Raw genomic sequence first — 21,926 nt, 5'->3', positions numbered from 1 at the left:
CTCTCTCGGGCAGGGTGGCCCACTCAGGGCTGAGATGAATGGAGCAGCTTGCGTGTTCGGGGTTTTTTAAATTGAGGTGGGATTCACATAACTGAAATGTTATACAAATCAATAACCTTAAATTAATAATTTTAAAGTGAACAGTTCAGTGGCATTTAGTACTTTCTGAGAGCTGTATGGCCACCACCTCCATCAAGTCTCAAAACCTCCTCACCCCACCCCCACCCCACAGGCTGTGAAGCAGTCACTCCCCACCTCCTCCCTGTGTCCCCAGCAGCCTGTGATCTGCTTTCTGTCTCTGGTGTTACCTTCCTAGACTTTTCATAGAGATGGAATTGCAGAGTGTAGGCTTGTGTGTCCAGCTTAGTCCATTTTGTGTGATGTTTTTAAAGTCCATCTGTTATAGCATGAACTTCATTCCTTTTTGTGGCTGATTAATATTCTATTGTTGGAGAAATCACATTTTATTTATCCATTGATGGATGTTGTTGGTTTTTGTTTTTTTTGAGATAGAGCCTCAAGCTGTCACCCTGGGTAGAGTGCTATGGCATCATAGCTCACAGCAACCTCCAACTTAATTAAGCTTAAGCGATTCTCTTGCCTCAGCCTCCCAAGTAACTGAGACTACAGGTGCCCACCACAACGCCTGGCTATTTTTGTTGTTGTTGCAGTTGTCGTCGTTTGGCAGGCCTGGGCTGGATTCGAACCCACCAGCTCTGGTGTATGTGGCTGGCTCCTTAGCCGCTTGAGCCACAGGCGCCGAGCCCATGGGTGGACATTTGGGTTCCCTCCGTCTTTCAGCTACCGCTCACCGTGAACATTGGCGGACACGTCGTCTGAACACCTTCCATTTTGCCTGGGCGTGTCCGCAGGGGGCCATGGCAGGGTGATTCTGTGGTGACCCACGTCCTTCCTGACACTTGTTATTTTCCCTTTTTGAAATTATTGCTGTGGCCGCGCTGGCACACGTGAGGTGGTATCTCACGGTTTTTTGGGAGATTTTCATCTGCTTGCTTGTTCTCTGTGTAGGAAAAGACCATGACACGTTTTTAAATTGGGTTGTCATTTTTGTTGAGCTGTAGGAGTTTTCATTATATCCTGAACTCTTACATGATTTGCGATATTCTCTCCCATTCTGTAGATTATCTTTTTACTTTCTTAGCTCTTTGGTGCATCCACGTTCCCACTTTGGTGAAGTTGAAATCTGCCTATTTTTTCTCTGTTGCATCTTTTGTGGTCATATCTGTGGCCAAATGCAAAGTCATGAAAATTTTCTTCTGAGAGTTTCATGGATTTAGCTTCATTGATTGTTTTGAGTTAATTTTTGTGGGTGGTGTAATGTGGGCATTTGCCATCCTTTTGTGTGTGAGAGCCATTGGTCTTGTCATTTTTTGTGGAAGAAACTGTCCTCTCTCCATGGGATGGCCTGGCAATGTTGTCAAAATTCTACTGGACACAGACACGAGGGCTCACTGCTAGACTCTCAATTCTGTCCATGCGTCTGTCTTTTCAGCTAGTACGGCCAGAGGGCTAGCACCGCACCACCTTGATGGCTGTAGCTTCATGGCAAGTTTTGGAATTGACAGTGTGAGTCTTTATTCTGTTGCAGATTGTTCAGGAAATAATGTGTCCTGATGTCTTCATGTTTCGTATGTGTGGAATTCTTCAAGCATCTTAGATTCCCATGTGAAACTAATAAGAGTTCCAAAAAGAAAAGAGAAAACTGGGAAGGGTATCGCCAAGTGAAATAATCCACGGAGCTGCCCGGGAACAGAAAGGCATGACTTTGCAGGGTGAGAGGCCCACCCAGTGCCTGGGGTGATGATGGAGAAAGAGCCACACGGCAAATAGCATGAAATGTGAGGTTACTCAGGACACGCAGACCCTAAGCACCTCCGGGGGTGGGGGTGGGGGTGTCCCAGCTCACAGGGAAGGCCTGGGCTGGGAGAGGCATCCCGCTCACGGCGAGGGTCGGGCACTCGAGGGGTCCAGGTGCAGGCACAGGAGACAGGAGCTTCAGCCTGTCCAGGAATGCACTCCACCAGAATGAGGGAGGCAAAGAGAGGGAACGGGCTTCCCCACAGGCGCACCATGGGAGGTATCCTCAGGGCGAGGTGAGGGGGATCTGGGGTGACAGGGGGCCCAGCAGCATACATCGCAATAGAAGGATGGAGACACCAGGAATGACGCACTAAGGGAGGGAAGGAAACCAGGACATCAGGGCCAGGAGAAAACGGGGAGCTGCGTGCTGGTGGAGGGGCACAGCAGTACAGAGGGAAGGACACAGAAGAGAGGCGCGGCGTCCCTGCTAGTGAGCCGGGTCTTCCTTCTCCAGGGAGGGGTGTTGGTGGATGACATCTACACCCAAAGCAAGTAGGAAGCAACACAGACAGGTTGAGAGGAGCACCAGACACCTTGACCTGGCTGGGAGGGGGGACAGCTGCCCCAGCACCTGCACCAGCCTGACCTGATTTCTGTATAACTTTGATAGAGAACAGCCTTTCTACGTGAAGCTGGTAAATCCCAGTTTATGGAAAAGGGAGTGGAAATAACTTAGTGTGTTTTGATAATCTTAGTAGTCAATTATTAGGCTTTTGTGGGCGGTGCCTGTGGCTCAGTGAATAGGGCGCCAGCCCCATATACCAAGGTGGCAGGTTCGAACCCGGCCCCGGCCAAACTGCAACAAAATAATAGCCAGGCGTTGTGGTGGGCAACTGTAGTCCCATATATTCAGGAGGCTGAGGCAAGAGAAGCGCTTGAGCCCAAGAACTGGAGGTTGCTGTGAGCTGCGAAGCCACAGCACTCTATGAAAGGTGACAGAGTGAGACTCTGTCTCTAAAAAAAAAAAAAAAAATAGGCTTTTGTGAATCAATGACCTGACCGATGAAACAGTTGAGTGGCTGGAAACAGCACACTCTGGTGACCCCTGAGTCCTGTAATTACAAGACTCCTGGACAGGTCAGCAGTCCACTCCTCAGTCAATGCTGACATACAGTGATTTTTTTTTGAGACCATCTCAAGCTATTGCCCTGGGTAGACTGCCGTGACATCATAGCTCACAGCAACTTTCAACTCTTGGGTGCGAGAGATCCTATTGCCTCAGTTTTTCTATTTTTAGTAGAAGCAGAGTCTGGCTTTTTGCTCAGGCTGGCCTTGAACCCATGAGTTCAGGCTATCCACCTGCCATGGCCTCCCAGAGTGCTAGGATTACAGGCATGAGCCACTGCGCCTGGCCACATTCAGCAATTTGTAACAGGACTATTGTAGCCTGGCCTTTAGGGACCATGGAGAGAACCGATGAGAGTGACGCTGCTGTCACCAGGGAGCTTAAGAGCCACCTCTGTCCCCACCTCTGGGTCTGCACAGAGAGCCCACTGCCCCCATTGGACAGGCTGCATCCCTGACTGGCAGCCAGCACACGTGCAGATAGAGCTGAAGCCTGCAGCCCTGAGGTGCCCTCCTCACTCCTCATGTGCCAGGGCTGCCGCCTCTGGGGTGGGCCTCCAATACAAGTTCCTTCATTAGCTTTTGGGCTGGGCTGGCCCTGAGTAGTCAGCCTGGGCTTCAGCAGCTGCCCGCATCCTGTCCCCCAGTCATCTGCCCCTGCCCATCTCCCCCGACGTCATCCTACCTTGCCCACACCTGCCACATCCCCCCCTCCTCTTCCCATCTCTTGTGCTACCACCTCTCTTCCAGCCCTTCAGACAGAGCCTGTCACTGCCTGCTGGCGTCTTCCCCTCAGCATCCTGCTGGCGTCTTCCCCTCAGCATCCTGCTGGCGTCTCCCCCTCAGCATCCTGCTGGTGTCTTCCCCCTCAGCATCCTGCTGCCAGTTCATAGCATCCCTGGTGGTAGCGGAAGGTATCTTTTGGAAGCATTTGGTTGCTTGGCCATTCTTTGTCTCTGAGAGTGAGGCCCTTACCAGGTGTGCTGCTGGCAGGGAGGCACCTGTGGGGTCATGCGCAGCCCCCTCAGTGTTCCCCTGGCCGCCTCCCGTGGGCGGTGTCAGGCAGTGTCCCTGTGAAAGCCAGCGTCGCCCCAGTGGAGGGCATCAGGGCTGCATCAATCCAGTGTGTGGCCCTTGGATTAACTTTACTACATGATTTAGCTAAGGGTGAGAATTTTTAAGCGTTTTTTTGAGACAGAGTCTCTGTTGCTGTGGGTTGAGTACAAGGGTATCACTATTGTTCACTATAACCTCAAACCCCTGGGTTCAAGTGATCCTCTTGCCTCAACTTCCCAGGTAGCTGGGACTACGGGTGCCCACTATGAATGCCGGGCTAATTTTTTTTTTTTTTTGAAACAGAGTCTGGCTATGTCGTACTTGGTAGAGTGCCATGGTATCATAGCTCACAGCAACCTTAGACTTTTGGGCTTAAGTGATTCTCTTGCCTCAGCCTCCCAAGTAGCTGGAACTACAGGCACTGGCCACAACACCTGGCTATTTTTTGGTTGCAGTTGTCATTGTTGTTTAACTGGCCTAGGCCAGGTTCGAACCCGCCACCTTTGGTGCAAGCCAGGCTAATTTTTTTATTTTAATAGAGATAGGGTCTTGCTCAGGCTGGTCTCAAATTCCTGAGCTCAAGGGATCCTCCTGCCTCAGCCTCCCAGAGGGCTGAGATTACAGGATTGAGCCACCATACCTGGCCTAAAAATGTATTTTTAATAAAACTGTGGTAAGCCACATAATGTCTCTCCACTCCTGCAAAGGTATCAGATCCTGATCCCTGAGACCCATGATTGTGACCTTTATAAAAAGTCCTGGGCAGATGTGATCAAGTTAAGGATCTTGAGACAGGAGCTTCTGCTGGATTATCCAGGAGAGCCCCCAACGCAGTCACATTTTGTCTTCAGTTTTCCCAGCGACAGCTGCGAGATTGCCCCCCATATTATTTCACTGAGGCTACTGTAAAAAGTACCCAGATTGGGTGGCTGTAACAACAGGAATTTATTCTCTTCAACAGTTTTGGAGGCCAGAAGCACAAAACCAAGGTGTGATGGTTCTGTCAACCTTAAATGATGAGATTCAAAATATATAATGAAGTATAGAGTTTATTCCAGCACAAAACTTGAGGGTGGTCATCCAGGAACTATAGATGCCAAAAGAATGGATCAGCATTCCGGAGTGGGGGAGTTGAGGTTTCACTCTATCAGCAGAGACAGCGAGTTTAACAGGGGTGTGGCACTTCCAGGCTGGTACAAGTCACAGCTGCATTCACAGGAGGACCAGTTTAACTTCCCATAAGCAGGGTAAGGGTCTTCAGAGGTCTTATCTCTGGCACCTTTCAGACTCCCTAATCATCTACAGAGGATTGAGGAAGAGATTTGACCGTAAGCAGAGAAGCAGAAGCTGCAGCTGCATGGTGTGACTTCTGCCACAAAGCCACACTCCTCTCAAGGCGTGAAATAACTAAAAGTCCCAACACCTTTATTAAGTTTCCCAGTTTCCCCTGAGGCCAAGACCCTGAATCTATTCTAAGTCTCTCCCGACTCCTGGGGGTCTGCTGGCCATGTCTGTTCCTGGATTGTAGAAGCATCACCTGATGTCCACTTTCAGGGCCATGTGGCGCCCATCCCCATGTCCAAATGACCCTTCTCTGAGGATACCAGTCCCTGGGTTAGGGCCACCCTAATGACCTCACGTAACCTTTATCACTTCTGTAAAAATTCCCTCTCCACATTAGCTCACAGCCTGAGGTCTGGGGGTTGGGACTTCAGCAGATGAGTTAGTTGCAGGACGTAGTTTAGCTCACAGCAGCCCCACCCACACATGCTTCCCGGTGCTGGGACTTAGCTCTGCAGGACGCTCAGCCGTGGACCCGGTCTGATCTGGGTTCTTAGGCAAGTTGCCTCCATTTCCACGTCCACCAAATGGAGATGAGGTCTGCTTCACAGGTACTTAGAATCAAAACAGACAGGTCAGGGCCCCACCCAGCAGCCCGTCTGGGTAACTGGTAACACTGGCGGCACGGTCCCTGTGTGTCTTCCTCTCTCAGGGCGCACTTCACGGACCACACCTGCCCATGCACACATGCTTCCCAGGCCCTGCACACTGTCTGGGCTTCAACCCATCGTTACATAACCAGACTAAATTCAACCTCTGCAGAGAGTGATTCCAAAGCTTGTTATCTGAGATTTTTTAGAAAACCTCTGAGCCTGAGATTTCATGGCATCCACTTCATGGCAGTTCAGTATGTTTACCTCTCTCACCCGTTAGTAAGAAACAGGAACCCAACAACTCAGAACGTCTCAAGCCACTTAGTTCTCTAGGAAGTATGCTTTGGAATGTGATAATTAGTTAGAGCAATAATTTCCATGTGTGTGGAGCTGTCAGCCGTAAACACTGTTCCTCTGGACAAAAGGACTCCTGTGAGATGAATAGCTGTACAGTGTTGTTGGCCAAGTATGGATTGAAACGCAGTTAGGTTTCTTTTCGCAGAACTTCTCAGGGCCTTTAGTGTGCTAATGAGCATGGAGAACCCGTATCCGTTACAATCTGGTTCTGCTGCCAGTGACAGGGTGGCTTTGTTCATTAGTTTCTCTCACTGAGTCTCAGTCCAGAAGCCAGCAGGCCAAGGCTGATGTGGCAGCTCCATCAGTAGCAGAAACCTGAGCCCTTTCCACATGTTAATTCTCCATCCTCAGCACATGACTTCTACTTCAAGATCCAAGAAGAGTGAGCGGGCCTCCTCCCTTGGTGGACACTTCCTGAAGGCCTATGTGAGGTGGGGGTGTTTTGCGCAGATCCCAGTGGCTGATTGGGCTGCCAGCCTACAAAGTGCCTTTGGGTGAGTCTGAGAAAAGGAGCCTTCTTTAAATGCAGCCCTGAAGACACACAGCTTAGCAAGCAACAGGGCCTTTGTGCAAATTAGAAAAATAGTGAATGAGCTTAATACTGCCTTTTCTCCAAGTGGGCACAGGACGCTGCCCTGTGCAGGGGACGTGCCTGGTTGAAGAGAGCTCAGACTGGGTTTCAGCCTTCAGATCCCACCTTCCTTCACACTCTTGCTCTGGGCACAACCTACAGTAATTAGCACAAGTGGCTGCTCTGTCCACTGGCCTTAACTCAGGGAAGTGGCTGTACTTAGCTGCAAGGAAAGCTGGCAGTATTGCCTGGAGCTTTTATTCAAGAGGCCAGAGGCCCGGCTAAAAAGGGCACGGGAGCTCTGGTCCTAAGGAAAAAGCAAACAATAAAGATTGGGTGCCAGTTTTGGTCTCTGCCACCTGCCCACAAAGGGACGGCACCCACTCACCTTAAAATGCCGTGTCCCACAGGGGGAATCCACAGAGCTCTTTGGCTCCAGCTGGGATCAGCCAAGTGGCAAGTGGGCCCCTTGCTCCCTCTGCTGTAGAGGTGGCACCAGTCACATGAGGCTGTGCCCATCAGCAAGGGCTGCTCCTGGGCTGTGAGGGACTCCTCTCATTATTCACTCCTGAGATGGAACCTCCCAGTGCTGATCACCCTCCCCCATTGTCCGCTGCAGCTAAGGCCTGGGTACTTGATGTCATAGATGATATATACTATACTGTGCTTACCTCACAGGCCATTCTATATACTCTAAGGAGAAATTCTTTGTTTTTTTCTTAAGACAGAGTCTCACTATGTTGCCCTCAATACAGTTCCATGGTGTCACAGCTCACAGCAAACTCAAAGTTGAGTTTTGAGAGCTCATTTCTCATGTGGAGTGCTGTACTAAGATTATACTGTAAGAAAACTGGCCAGGCTCAGGCCTGTAAACCCAGCACTCAGGGAGGCTGAGTCAGGTGGATCGCCTGAACTCAGGAGTTTGAGACCAGCCCAAGCAAGAGAACCCTATCTCTAATAAAATAGAAAAACTAGCTGGGTGTTGTGGCAGCACCTATAGTCCCAGCTAGCTCCTTGGGAGGCTGAAGCAGAAAGATCACTTGAGCCTAGGAGTTAGAGATTACTGTGAGCTATGACATTGCAGTAGTCTACCCAGGGCGATAAAGTGAGATTCTATCTAAAAAAAAAAAAGAAACATTAGCAGGTTGCAAACTAATACAGCCTCTTTGGAAGTATGGAGAATCCTCAAAGAATTCAAAATAGACCTTCCATTTGATGATCTCACAATCCCATTGCTAGGCATCTACCCAGAAGAAAAACAAATCATTTTATCATAAAGATATATGTACTAGATTATTTATCAGAGCTCAATTTACAATTGCCAAGATGTGGAAACAACCCAAATGCCCATCAACCCAGAAAGGGATTAATAAACTGTGGTATATGCATACCATGGAAAACTATTCAGCCATAAAAAGACAGACATTTTACATCTATTATATTAACCTGGATGGAGTTGAAGAATACTTTTTAGTAAAGTATCTCCAGAATGCAGAGCAAGTATCCAGTGTACTCAGTGCTAACATAAATCCAGTGGACGAACTAACACCCACATGACAGAAAAACTCAACTTAATTCAAGCTGGGGGAGGAGGGTGGGCGAGCTCCCACCTAATGGGCACAATGTAAGGGTCCAGGGCACACCTCCTGCGTGCAGGACACAACTACAACAGGGACTTTATCTAACACAAACAGAAACACACTTGTAGCCTCACCATTTGTGCCCTCATATTAATCTGAAATTAAAAAACAAGATGAGCTGGTGTGATGGCAAGTTGACTATTGTCCCAGCTACTCAGGAGGCTGAGACTGGAGTATCACTGGAGACCAGGAGTTTGAGGCTGCTGTGAGCTGGGCTGAGGCCACTGCACTTTGGGGTCTTAAGTGAGACAGAGCAAACAGAGACTCTGTGTCTCAAAAAAAGAAGAAAACAATTAATATAAACCAAAATATTTAAAATATATGTGATTTTTCTATAAGCCATTTTGTAAAAATATCTAAGCAACCAAAATCATCAAAATGTTCCTTTTAAACATGCTGGAATAAAAGAATTTCTGACTTTATTAAGCCATTAGTGGTTTTCACAGGGACGAAGTCTTAGATGCATTCAATTAATAACAAAAAGAATGAAAATACCTAGTCAATATCTTCAAATTATCATTTTTATATAAAATACTTACAAATGTCCAATAACAACACTGACTAGTGCGTTATAGACAACAAAAGTTAGACCTGGAGGGGCCCTGGTGAGGGACCGTCCCGCAGAGGCCAGACCCGGGCCAAGTGATGGTGACACGAGTTTAGGGGAAGCAGCCCATGGGCCCCGGAGCCACCTGTGGGGCCACCACTCACTGTTTTCAGTTATGTGGGCTCACAGTCTTGCAAATTTTAGTTAAAACACAATTATGTCATTGTCCCCACCAACTTAGCATCTTGAAAAGATGTGCGGAAAACCCTCTCGTTAAGAAGGTTCTGCCCTAGTGTGTAACTACAGTATACGCGTAGTGGGCACCTGTGCCTAAACCTACGTTAAAGGATCAATTGTGGCACACAGTTAATGCCCTCCCCCAAAAAACCCACAATTATGTTCTTCCAAGGGTATTTACTTGCCAAAAAAATAGTATGGAGATTTAAGGTCTTAGTGAAGGTAAAAAGATCTAATTATACATGGGCAAAAATAATTTGTACTAAGAATTTCTCCTGGCTCAGCGCCCATAGCACAATGGTTACAGCACCAGCCACATACCCTGAGGCTGGAGGGTTCAAGCCTGACCCAGGCCAGCTGAACAACGGTGACAACTACAATAAAAAATAGCTGGGTCTTGTGGTGGGTGCCTGTAGTTCAGCTACTTGGAAGGCTGAGGCAAGAGAATCGCTTAAGCCCAAGTTGCCACAGCGCTCTACTGAGGGTGACATAGTGAAACTGTCTCAAAAAAAAAGAAAAAAAAGAATTTCTCCTTAGAAGGGGGTGCCATGGCCCAGTGGGTAGAACGCTGGCCACACACTCCAGGACTGGTAGATTAGAGCCCGGCCTGGGCCTGCTAAACAAACAAACAAACAAAAAAACATAGCTGGGCCTTGTGGCAGGCGCCTGTAGTCTTGCTACTAGCGAGGCTGAGGCAAGAGAATCGCTTGAGCCCAGGACTTTGAGGTTGCTGCGAGCTGTGATGCCATAGCACTCTATTAAGGGCAATATAGTGAGACTCTGTCTTAAGTAAAAAACAAAGAATTTCTCCTTAGAGTATATAGAATGGCCTGTGAGGTAAGCACAGTATAGTATACATCATCTATGACATTTGCATAATTCAACAAAGTGTGAATCACTAGGTATTTAATCCAAATATAGTTCCTGTTTAGGGATTTGCTAGACCACTATTCATTCCCTCATCTTCCTCTAGATCAGCAGTTCTCACCCTGTGGGTCGTGACCCCCAGGAACTGTATGAAAGGGCTGCGGCATCAGGAAGGTTGAGAACCACTGCTCTAGATAGAATCTGGTTATAAACATGATTTCACAGATAGAATCAACCTTGTAAGTCAAATCTTTCCTTTCCACAGATGAAACCCTTGCAGCCAGGAGAAGACAGGTGCACTTTTTAAAAGTACTTGCATGTGCTGACTGACCAGCCTCTGAGCTGGAGCAGCTGCCAGGAGACCCAGCACACAGAGGGAGGACACCCTCGGCGACGGCCTCACACCCTCCAAATGCAACCAGCACCTGCCTCACCACGAGATTTTATGATGCTGTATAAATAAACTGTGAGAGGTAACATGTTACCCTACTCATGAATCATTTTCTTGTTACTGTCAGAATAATTAGATTTATGAAAACTACAATAAAAAAAGAAACCTACCCCCCCCCCCGGCCAAATGATGAAATGAAGCCATTTAAGAAAAGATTCCTGAAAATGTCCGTGATCTGACTGTTCCAGTACAGTGCGATCTTTCCTCTTTTTTTTTTTTTTTTTTTGAGACAGAGTCTCAAGTTGTTGCCCTGGGTAGAGTGCTGTGGCGTCACAGCTCACAGCAACCTCAAACTTGGGCTCAAGCGATCCTCTTGCCTCAGTTTTTCTATTTTTAGTAGAGACAGCGTCTCACTTTTGCTCAGGCTGATCTCGAACTCCTGAGCTCAAGCAATCCACCCGCCTTGGCCTCCTAGAGTGCTGGGATTACAGGCGTGAGCCACCGTGCCCGGCCCCTTCATTTCTTAAATGTGCAGGGAGGGGTTGTTACAAACCCTACAGGGCCCCGCAAAACATGGAGACAGTTTGCATGTTTTACATAAAGTGGAAAAGCTGCTTTTGGTTACATGAGCTTTATAAAATAAAACATCCATAAAGCATGTTTCTGTTTTTAATTGTTTTGATTTGATAAATCAATTGCTTCACAAAAATCCTTTTTAAAGACAACAATCCAAGAAAACATATTGTTACAGTATTCACATTTTAAAGATTGTCAGTTTCAAAGACCGAACATAACTAGAACCAAGGAAGCTTGCTGAATTCCTTCTGTCTCTAACTGCCAGAGTCGGCCACTCTGGTGAGCAGCGCCTATGGGTGTGCTGCCCCCGAGTCCAGAAAGTGCTCCGTCGCCGACGTGACCGTTCAACAGGTCACACAGAAAGCATGCCTGGAATCCTCTGCTGGGAGGTTTTCTCTGCATACTTGGCATTCAACTTATCTCATCACCTGAAGCTGAAACACAGCACACCACGCTCGTCCCCCTCGGAGCTTGCTGGGACACACAATGACATGCTCAGTTTCGGTCTCAAAACCCACTCAGAAGGACCCTTCAAAAGGAAGACCCACCAAGAACAGAGTGGGGCTAGACTCTGGTCATCTGAAATGGAATCTGACAGGGGACCCACTTTGTAGTCTCTCCACTGTGAGAAGGCTGGAAAACGGGGCCTGGAAGGGACGAACTGACAACAAACATGCCGGGCGGCTGTCTCCTTAACTGACCAGCACCGTGCAAAAGTGACCTAAAAGCGCCTTAGTGATTCATGGAGAACGTAAAGGAAACTCAGGCTATGGCAGCAGTGCCTTCCCTTTAAACCTCTGCCCTACTTCTCTGAATTTAGTTACCTAAGAACTTAGAGCTTAAGGAACGGGTTTCAGCTGTGAGAATCATGTGCGCCATTCAGCATGGATGGTCAACTCTCCAGCCGGAGCACCCTGCTACCACCTAAGTCTCCAGACAGCGTCGTGCATGTCACCTGGGATGGATCAGTGGCAGCTCTCAAGAGCAATCACAGCTCACTGAAGCCTCCAACTCCTGGGCTCAAGTGAGCGTCGCACCACCGGCCTACCCCGTAGCTGGGACCACACGGTCAGCCACCGCGCCTGGCTTGGTAGCATGCATAGACACACCGTCTACGGCTCCAGCGAACATAATTTCTAACAGGAAGAAACAGTGACCAATCCACAAGTCCACATTCTGTGAATGTTTCCACTAATTTGCACGAAAGAACAGGAAGCCAAAGAGGCAGAGGGTGCGAGGGAAGGTAGGAAGAGGGGCCGGCTCTCCCGTGGCTCATTTTGAGTAGTCCCTCAAAGCTGGAACTTCAGTAAAAATAACCTTTCAGACTTGTGTAGACCTGACCTAAAATATTAAAAACTGTTGTTAAATAAGAAATGCAATGGCTGCTTAAAAATGTTATTCTCTCCCCCAAAAAGATGATAATCAAGTTTTTCTTTTAGTTATAGCTCCTGAAATATTTTTAAAGTAATTTCTTACTGACTTCAACTTATCTAGGAAATATTCTCCTATGATCAATTAATATATTGGGGGGGGGATCAGCTACAGAAAAGAATCTGCGCTAGCTCAAAATGTCCCTCAATGTAACCCTGGTCGGTTTATAACAGACTGAGACTGCTGAGTCTCAGGAACTGATGCCCTCTGACTGTCCTGTACAAACAGACAGAGCTGAGAGCTGTGCCGCCTGCACCCCACTGAAGATGACACAAAGGGATCTGTGTGAAACAAGGTGGCCAGTTGTCTCTGAGACAAAGCCCCGCTCCCACCAAACAAATCAAAGTAAATCAAGACAACAAAACCCAGCCTATTCTCAATTCGTCTTATTACCAGCAAACAGAAATCCTAAATCATTCCAAGTCTTGTACCAAAAAACAGAAGTCCAAAAACCACTCCCAATCTCAGGTCATCAGTGAGAAGGGAAGGCTCTGGAAATTCTAAAACAAATAAGTGACCCTAGGGACCCCTGCAAATGTGTGTGAACCAACCAGGTGGGGGTCGCCATCGTGCCGTCTTCAGTGTATTTTAACTCATTGCTACGCCTTCGTGGATAATCTGCTAACTACGGGACGAAGTTGGGAAGTTTGCTATTTACCCTAGCTCTGAGCCAGTAGGGTAGAGCACATTTTATATTAGTTTGTAGTAAACAGTCTATGCATAACATATTTCAAATAAAAAATCCTAAAGTAAGATGCAGCGGCCACATGAAGGAGCCGTGCAGCTGCCGTCAGGGCTCAGGATCTGGCACAGGCACAGGGAGGGCTTGTCTCTGGACTTCCGGCTATCGTCCACCCCACTGACCCGAAGTTCTACTTAGCAAACACCTTCAATACATGTTTAGATCAGTCTGAGCATTCTATATAAAGAAAAATTTGAAAATACCAAGATTTCATTAATAGCTTTTTGTTTTATAGCAGTAAATGTGAATCGCTACCTGAGGGAGCAGAGGACCACAGGATGGGAGCTGACTTTGGGCAGGTTTCTTAAATTTGTAAATTCAGAACATCACAAATTGAAATAGCAAGCATGTACTGTTTCTTCTCTAGAAATTTTATCCTCAATATAATCATAATCCAATTCATAACGAATTTATAAAAATAGCTTTTTATCCAATAATTCCAGCAAGGTAAAAATAGGAGTTTCTTTTTATATATAGCAAATGAAACAGGCTCACTGAATATGAGAGAACGCAACTTGTCAAACCGCCCCTCTCACTGGGAGTCACGCAGCCGCGCCCTCACTGGGAGTCACACCCGGGCTGTGCTCTCACTGGGAGTCACATGCAGGCCGGGCTCTTACTGGGAGTCACACGCGGCTGCGCTCTCACTGGGAGTCACACCCCGGCTGTGCTCTCACTGGGAGTCATACCCGGGCTGCGCTCTTACTGGGAGTCACACGCGGCCGCACTCTCACTGGGAGTCACACCCCGGCTGTGCTCTCACTGGGAGTCACATGTGGGCTGCGCTGTAAATGGCCACCCGCGCTGGCAGAGGCAGGTGCAGGAGCTTCTTTCAAACCTGTGGGCTATGCACATAAACCAGCCCTCTGAGATCTGCTGTAAACCACAGAACTAAATTAAAACTGCATAATTTTTTAGAAAATGGCAGCACTATTCCTTAATCTAACCAGGGACAAGGGGAGGGGTGTATCTCTCGTCACATTTCTAGAGTTAAACCTTCAAAGAATTTCTTAAAAAACCCAGGCACGCGCACACACGCACACTCGAAAGAAGTTGCTGCACTGGCAAGACGCGCTTTAAGCTTACTATGAAGTACAAAAGTGCACTCTTCTATATCTACATATAAAACATATTAGAAGTAAAACTGTAAAACGTTTGCTGTGCAAACTATAAAAAGTCGGTGGCTGCTCCTCTGTCCTACTGCAGGGAATCGCTGTTCTCTAGGACGAGCCCGCTGATGTGGGTGGAAGCCAGCGCACCCCCGTCATCCTCCGTGCTGTCCACAGACTCGTCCTCGCTCTGCCCCGCCATCATGACCTGCTGTACCGCCAGGGTGGCCCCGTCCGAGGATAGAGACTGGAGGCTGTCCACGTTCATGTTCACAGGCGTGGTAATGGTTACGACAGCTCCTATGGCAGGAAGGACACAAGTTTGTCACTACTTAAATTAGTACTTACAGAGAAAAATACTTTATTACTCAATTAGGTACTGTTTACTTGTCTGAGCTGAAGTTAAAACTCCTATATGTTTATGGAATATTCAAAAGGATTTAAGAAAGTGTTTCTGGCCGAGCTCAGTGGTTTATACTCTGGGAGGCCAATGTGGATGGACTGCCTAAGCTCATGGGTTGGAGACCAGCCTAAGTGAGAACAAGGCCCCCTCCCCGTTTCTAAAACATAATAGCCCTGGGCAGCGCCTGTGGCTCAAAGGAGTAAGGCGCGGGCCCCATATGCCAGAGGTGGGGGGTTCAAACCCAGCCTTGGCCAAAAACTGCAAAAAAAATACCCCCAAAACAAAAAACAATAGTCAGGCGTTGTGGCAGGTGCCTGTAGTCCCAGCTACACATGAGGCTGAGGCAAGAGAATCACTTGAGCCCAAGAGTTGGAGGTTGCTGTGAGCTATGATGCCATGGCCCTCTACAGAGGGAGACAAAGTGAGACTGTGTCTCAAAAAAAAAAAAAAATAGTGTTTCTGAATCAGCCTCAGACCATGCTTAGCTAATAAGGTCTTGGCCTGAGAACAGCCTCAGTGGAGATCAGGACTCTCAAGAACATAAATTGCAGGGCCAGGTGCAGTGGCTAACACCTGTAATCCCAGGGAGGCTGAGGTAGCTTCTAGACCAGCCTGAACAAGAGTGAGACCCCATCTCTAAAAATAGCCGGGCGTTGTGGTAGGCATCTGTATTTCCAGCTACTGGGGAGGCTGAGAAGAGGATTGCTTGAGCCCAGGAGTTTGAGGCTGCTGTGAGCTATGATGTCACCCACAGTACTCTACAAGGGTGACAAAGTGACACTATGTCTCAAAAAAAAAAAAAAGAGAAAGAAAAAAGAACACAGATTTGCAGGGCAAAAGTATTGCAAGGAGAACAGAAGAAACCAAGAACATAGGAAAAAGATGTACAAAAGAAATATAAATGAAGAAACAAAAAGGAGAATAAAACCTTCTAACAGGCCAACCAGGTGCATGGCCTAACAGCAGAGGATGGGCATGGCCCACGTGCTCACAGCACAGCTGAATTACAGACATGCAGCACGGGACACTTGGTGCCCTGACACGCGGTATAGTGAGTCCACACATGCTGATTTCAGTGATTTGAAAAAGTGTGCAGTTATTTTTACTGCAGATGAGAGCAAGTGGAGATGGTATCATGTGCTATCACTGGGACAAGTTTAAGAGACACATTCACTCACAGACTGTCCCATCATGCATGCACCGAGCATGTACAGGAAACGGGAACAGTGATCAGAGAAGATTAGAAGCCAGGAGAGAGAGGAAGGAAAACCTTTCCAACTAATTCTTGGATTAACAGAGAAAAAACATAAATTCTTTAAATATGAATATAAATTCTTTAAAGATGACCATGAGACTACTACCCATCAAAACCAAAATGACAGGCTAGGTGCAGTGGCTCACGTCCATAATCCTAGCACTTTGGGAGGCCGAGGTGGGTGGACTGCCTGAGCTCACGGGTTCAAAACCAACCTGAGTCAGATCAAGAACTCATCTCTAAAAATAGTCGGATGTTGTGGGTGCCTGTAGTTCCAGTGACTTGGAAGGCTAAGGCAAGAGAATCACTTAAGCCCAAGACTTTGCTGTGAGCTGTGACGCTACAGCACTCTACCAAGGGCAACAGAATGAGACGCTACCTCAAAACAAATAAACAAACCCTTAAATGATGAAAGCAATCCAGTTCTTGCTGGAAAACTTAGCTTTAAATGCATATGTGTGGTGGGACTTGTGCTCAGTGGGTAGGGCGCCAGCCACATACACTGAGGCTGGTGGGTTTGAACCTGGCCCAGGCCAGCTAAAGCAACAATGACAACTGCCAACAACAACAAAATAAAATACGCCTATAGTCCCAGCTACTTGGGAGGCTAAGGCAAGAGACTCTCTTAACCCCAAGAGTTAGAGGTTGCTGTGAGCTGTGATGCCATGGCACTCTACCAAGGGTGACATTGTGAGACTCTGTCTCAAAAAAAAAAGAAAAATAGCCAGGCGCTGTGGCGGGTGTCTGTAGTCCCAGCTACCTAGGAGGCTGAGGCAAGAGAATTGTTTAAGCCTAGGAATTTGAGGTTACTGTGAGCTGTGATGCCACAGCACTCTACCCAGAGCAACAGCTTAAGACTCTTGTCTCAAAAAAAAAGTAAAATAGGGCAGCGCCTGTGGCTTAGTGAGTAGGGTGCTGGCCCCATATACCAAGGGTGGTGGGTTCAATGTGGCCCTGGCCAAACTGCAACAAAGAATAGCCAGGCATTGTGGCAGGCACCTGTAGTCCCAGCTACTTGAGAGGCTGAGGCAAAAGAATCGCTTAAGCCTAGGAGTTGGAGGTTTCTGTGAGCTGTGACGCCACAGCACTCTGCCCAGGGCAATGGCTTCATGCTCTATTGCCAAAAAAAAAAAAAAAAAACAACCTATCCAAAATGAAGCATGAAGAAGCTAATGGCCCTAACCTGTCCAAATGCAGTCGTGGGGTATTCCTGCATAAAGAAACGTGAGAAGCAGAACACAGTAACACCACCATTAACGTACACTTAGCAACAATCTGAAATGTGAACTCCCATCCACAGGAAGGCGCTGCTGATACTCACTCGTGCATGGTCCTGTGAGGAGGAGGGAGGGACAGAAGTCACAGGGAATGAATAAAAGCAAGAGAGTGGCATAGACTAGGTGGGGTCAGCAGCTGTGCTGTAAGGACCAGGCCAACATCCATCCTCTGTACCCAGAGTCAGAGAAGAAAGAGAAACAAACATGGGGGCCAGGCCGGCCGGCCGGCCGGCCGCAGCCTGTCTCGGACGTGGAGTGATGGCTGCAGATCCGTGGTGTGTGTTACAGAGTCTCTGCTGCTGCTGCTCCCACCAGAGCCTCTTTAATTCTCACCCAGAATGAAGCTGTGTCATGTTTTTGATGCAGAGGGAGAACTAGGTGGATTTTGGTTCACAGCATTTTCTGGGGCCCACAGCTAACAGTGCCAGATCCAGCCTCCCGTCCACAGATCCACCCACCATCTGCGTGTCTGCCCGTGGGACCGGCCGCCCGTACCTTCCGTCATGGCAAGTTCGCTGGGCGGCGCCTGTGTGACCCCAGATGCAATAGAGTCAGGCCAAAACCTCTGAACTGGCCTGTTCTGAGCAGTTTTTTTCTTTGTCTTGGGGGTCTCTGAACAACTGGAATCCAACATGGGCTGGAGAATCCGTCTTCTCGCATTGATGAACCTGAGGGCCAACAAGGGGAAGCTTCTGTCAAAACAGCCGTGAAGCCTCATGCAGGACAGACACTTCTTACAAACACGCCGGAAAGAAGGGTGTGTTTTCTGCTGTAATCAATACGTAAGAGGAATCAGACAGCTATTCTCAATTATCTTAATTATTGTCTAAAAGTCCAGAAACACAGGCCCTGTGATTTTAAAAATTATTCCTTTAAATAAGGAGTGACGCCTCCATGGTACCTTTTTCTTTGCTACCTCAGCTGACCTAGTCCACATTTGTGAATTAGACATTCATAACGACACTGGTGGTACTAGCCCATCTGTGAATTTGACATCATTTTCTCTAAGTGAGAAGAATGTCACACGGCAACACTTTGTTTGCTGTGGTCATGTGACACCTGAAACTGCCGGCCATCTGCGCTGTCCGGACACGAGCAGCGAGGCCTGCCTCTGGGTCTGACCGCTCGCCTGAGCCATCGGGAAACACGACTGCCCACTCTGGGCTTGGTTTCCAGACTATTCTAAATGATGAGCTGGTTCTCAGTCGCCCAAGTCCTGAGTCGGTCAGTATTCCCTCCCCCCCCCACCGGAGCACAGTGCCTACACAGGGCAGTGCGGAAATCCCTAACAGACTTGAGCTGCTCCGTGAGACTCAGCACTCTCAGCTGCGAGAGGACCCCACAGAGGCGGCCAGCAGAAATCACAGACTGGCTAAGTGGGCTAGACGTGGTTTCACATCCAACGAGGAAAACATTAAAGACCGTTTTGTCAGTCTCCATCCCTCTGAGCGCCCCAAGCTGCTGCCTGTAAATGTGAGAGAGTGGGGGGAGGGCTGCTGGTGCAAGGAGGAGACCCAAGACCCCAAATTAAGTCTCCCTCCTGCAGTCAGGACAGTGTGTAGCCAGGCAGTGAGTGGCACAGCCTGGCCCCTACACCACTGTCCTACACCACTCTGTGGGGTCACCTTGCTGCCATGTGAACAGCGATGGAAGGAGAACTAACAGCAGTTCCATAAAAATATTCATCAAATCAGAACCTGCCCAGATCCCCCTAGATCCCTAAGCTGCTACAGAAACGGCCACAGCAAGCTGAGGGACCCAGCTCTGTCTTCCTTCTCCATAGTGACCGGTGAGGGTGGCCCCTTGCCAGACTCCCCACAGGCTTCTATGGGCAGCCATGCGGCCCTGTTCTTGTGTCATGGAAATAAAAGCATTGCTTTAGATGCAGATTCTACTCCAGTTTGTCACCGTGTGACAACTTTTCCTCTTCTTTTAATGCCTCCACCTGCAAAATAACAGAACTAGAACTGGACCAGCTCTCAGGTTGTTTAATTATAAAATTGTAAGATTAGAAAACATCTAAGATTACATGAGGACATATTCTAATAGAAACAAACTAGAGTAACCTGCTGGTCCCTGCAGTACAAGAATGACCAGGACAGCGGACAAGGGACTGAAAGACCTCGGAGCCGCCTCAGGAGCTGGGGAGGCGCCGTCCCGACGTCCAGCGCTGCTTTGAGGCAGGACGCAAGCTAAGGGGCATATTCAACCTCACCACTCCAAGCTGTAATTGTTACAAATGTAAAAGGAAATAGTATGTAAAGATGTAAAACATAAAATTTGCTACAAATATTAAAATATTTTAGAAATCTGGAATTTAAGAAAGTAATGTTATTAAACTGTTATTAATTTAAAAAGTTGAAAGTTGGTATTAAACCTGGTGAGGACTCTGTTAATGCAACAAGCAGCTGGTTAGCACAGGAGTCGGGAATGGGGAAGGGGAAGTAGGACGCCCTGCAGCTCCCAGAGCCCCTGTGTCCCTCACCCCACCCAACCCGCCAATCCCGGCCTTGCAGCCAGCCCCACATGGGGACACTACAGCAGGCTCAGGCTACCACAATATCACAGCGACTATATACCTGAACCTTTAAATTTTTGACACTATTAAAAAAATCTAATAGGAAATAACTCAAATAGTAGGGTCTTTACTGCCACCCAAATCTGCAAGATAGTAAGAGCATTTAATACAAGACCAGACACACCCCTGCATATGTACCCACATGAACAGGAAGGTCTTATTGTTTCTATTGGAACTTCAACAAGTTAACATTTTAGCCCAGTTAAAATAAAAGGATATGTTTATGAGTGGCAGAATTTGTGCTTTCTTTTCTTTTATGCATGCCAATTTTATTAAGCTGAATTGCTTCCTACATCTGAACATCTCAATAAAAATGTGGTAACTGACCCATGACCACAGGGGAGCACACACTGAGCCCAGCACCATGTAGCCGTGCAGCAGCCCGTGTAGCCTACGGCTAGGAGGAGAGAGGGTTACAAGAAACACCTGTATAGCTCAATAACAGAACACCTTGGTGAAAAGGGCATGGAGAGGGATTGAGCATGAGAGAGCTCGCGAAATGAGAGCAGTGGTGAATTGGCAGTCTCTACGACTGTGGTGTTGAGAGGCACGAGCTCAGCCTCATTAGGCCGGAGGAGAAGGCAGACAAAAAGCATGTGCATGCTATCACAGACACGCTTACTCTGACTCTGTCTCCTTCTCTGCCTGCAGAATGCCAGCATGGCTTCTCTCTGCTGAAGATTACAGGCTCTGCCAAAGACCAAGATCTATCTATGCTAAGAAGATTGCTTTACTCTCTGTGACACACACACTCTCTCTCTCTAGCTAAAGTAGATAGCCCTCAGGCACCTAAGAGAAACTGTTTCTGAGCAAGGTAGCTTAGTGGTCCGTGTCTGGAACCTACCCTAGCCGGGCCGAGACCTGGCCAGTGTGTGATAGCAGAACTGGAGAAGGAGGCTTTTTTTTTTTTTAGCAAATCCAAGTGTCCTCCTGGGCATCTCTGCCCCAGCAGTCCTCCTGATGCTCCTGTCACCATTGTGCCAACAAAGAGAGGGACTTTCTTCCCGAGCTCAAGTCAGAAAAGGACTCCTTGCCCGATCACCCACCCCCACCCAGGGCTTGCCTTCTGACATGGCACAGTTGAGGACAAACATGGGGCTCGAGGGTGGTGAGAGCAGAAAGAGCACGTCCAGAGAGGCGGGCAGGAGGTAGGCAGGAGTCTTTAAGCAGCAGTCATCACTCAAACCTGGGCTCAGAGTCAGCGCTGGCTTGTTCTTAAGACCCCGCCTCTGGCCCGGTGCTCCCACACAGACAGTACCTGTTAGGGGAACTCGTCTTTCCCTTTTTTCTTTTCTTTTTTGAGACAGAGTCTTACTGTGTCACCCTCAGTAGAGTGCTGTGGCACCACAGCTCACAGCAACCTCAAACTCTTGGGCTTAAATGATTCTCTTGCTTCAGCCTCCCAAATAGCTAGGAATACAGGTGCCCAGCTATGTTTCTGTTGCAGTTGCCATTGTTGTTTAGCTGGCTTGGGCTGGGTTCGAAGCCGCCAGCCCTGGTGCATGTGGCTGCTGCCATAAACACTCCAACAGGCACTGGGCCAGAACTCGTCTTTTCCACCAAGTTTCACCACGTGTCAGCATGAGGGCCCCAGGCCCGGGCTCAGGGAGCCAAGCGCCTTACCAGTTGTTGACCTGGAGCAGTGTCAGATTTGTCTGAGCAGCGATCTGTTTCTTCTCATCCTCAGTAGGGTAGGGGTGCTGAAAATACAAAGGGTGTTACCATCACCCAAGCAAGCAGTCACTGCTGAGACCCTATGACGTCAACAGATCTCTAGCCAAACCCACCGGCTGTCCTATCCAACAGGATGAAGTGTCTCCTAGCCACAAAGAATGTCCTAATGCTGCAGTGTCTGGGCAGTGCACAGACCAAGGTGTGACTTACTGGCCACATCTAAGATTCAAGGATGACAGTGACAGCACCAGGAGCTGCCCAGTGGCGAGAGCTTCTCTGGGCCAGGCACTGCCCTGAGCACTCAGCACTATTTATAAATTCTTTTTTTTTTTTTT

At 48.1% G+C, this 21,926-nt stretch overlaps 1 protein-coding gene and 1 long non-coding RNA gene across 4 annotated transcripts in view; one reads left to right on the top strand and one right to left on the bottom strand.

Moving 5' to 3' along the window:
• Positions 1-690: 690 nt before the first annotated feature.
• LOC111727884 lies at positions 691-10,683 on the top strand. The gene is made up of 3 exons (XR_002775321.1): positions 691-1,793; positions 6,645-6,787; positions 10,421-10,683. It is a non-coding gene; the product is annotated as an uncharacterized LOC111727884 (long non-coding RNA).
• Positions 10,684-14,352: 3,669 nt separating this feature from the next.
• PKNOX1 (PBX/knotted 1 homeobox 1) overlaps positions 14,353-21,926 on the bottom strand; it is a 35,702-nt gene continuing 28,128 nt past the window's right edge. For all 3 annotated transcript variants that reach the window (XM_003798072.3, XM_023518119.1, XM_023518120.1), the window contains 3 exons: positions 21,541-21,617; positions 17,835-18,007; positions 14,353-14,704 (listed from right to left, as the gene is read on the bottom strand). In XM_003798072.3, the coding sequence (XP_003798120.1) occupies positions 14,493-14,704; positions 17,835-18,007; positions 21,541-21,617 (462 nt within the window). In that variant the 3' untranslated portion in view covers positions 14,353-14,492. The remainder of the gene's footprint in view (positions 14,705-17,834; positions 18,008-21,540; positions 21,618-21,926) is intronic.

Source organism: Otolemur garnettii, unplaced genomic scaffold (genome assembly GCF_000181295.1).
Source record: "Otolemur garnettii isolate 467f Iridium unplaced genomic scaffold, OtoGar3 scaffold00128, whole genome shotgun sequence".
NCBI lineage: Eukaryota > Metazoa > Chordata > Mammalia > Primates > Galagidae > Otolemur > Otolemur garnettii.
Note: the sequence above shows the minus strand (reverse complement) of the source record. Positions and strands in the feature narration are given on the sequence as shown.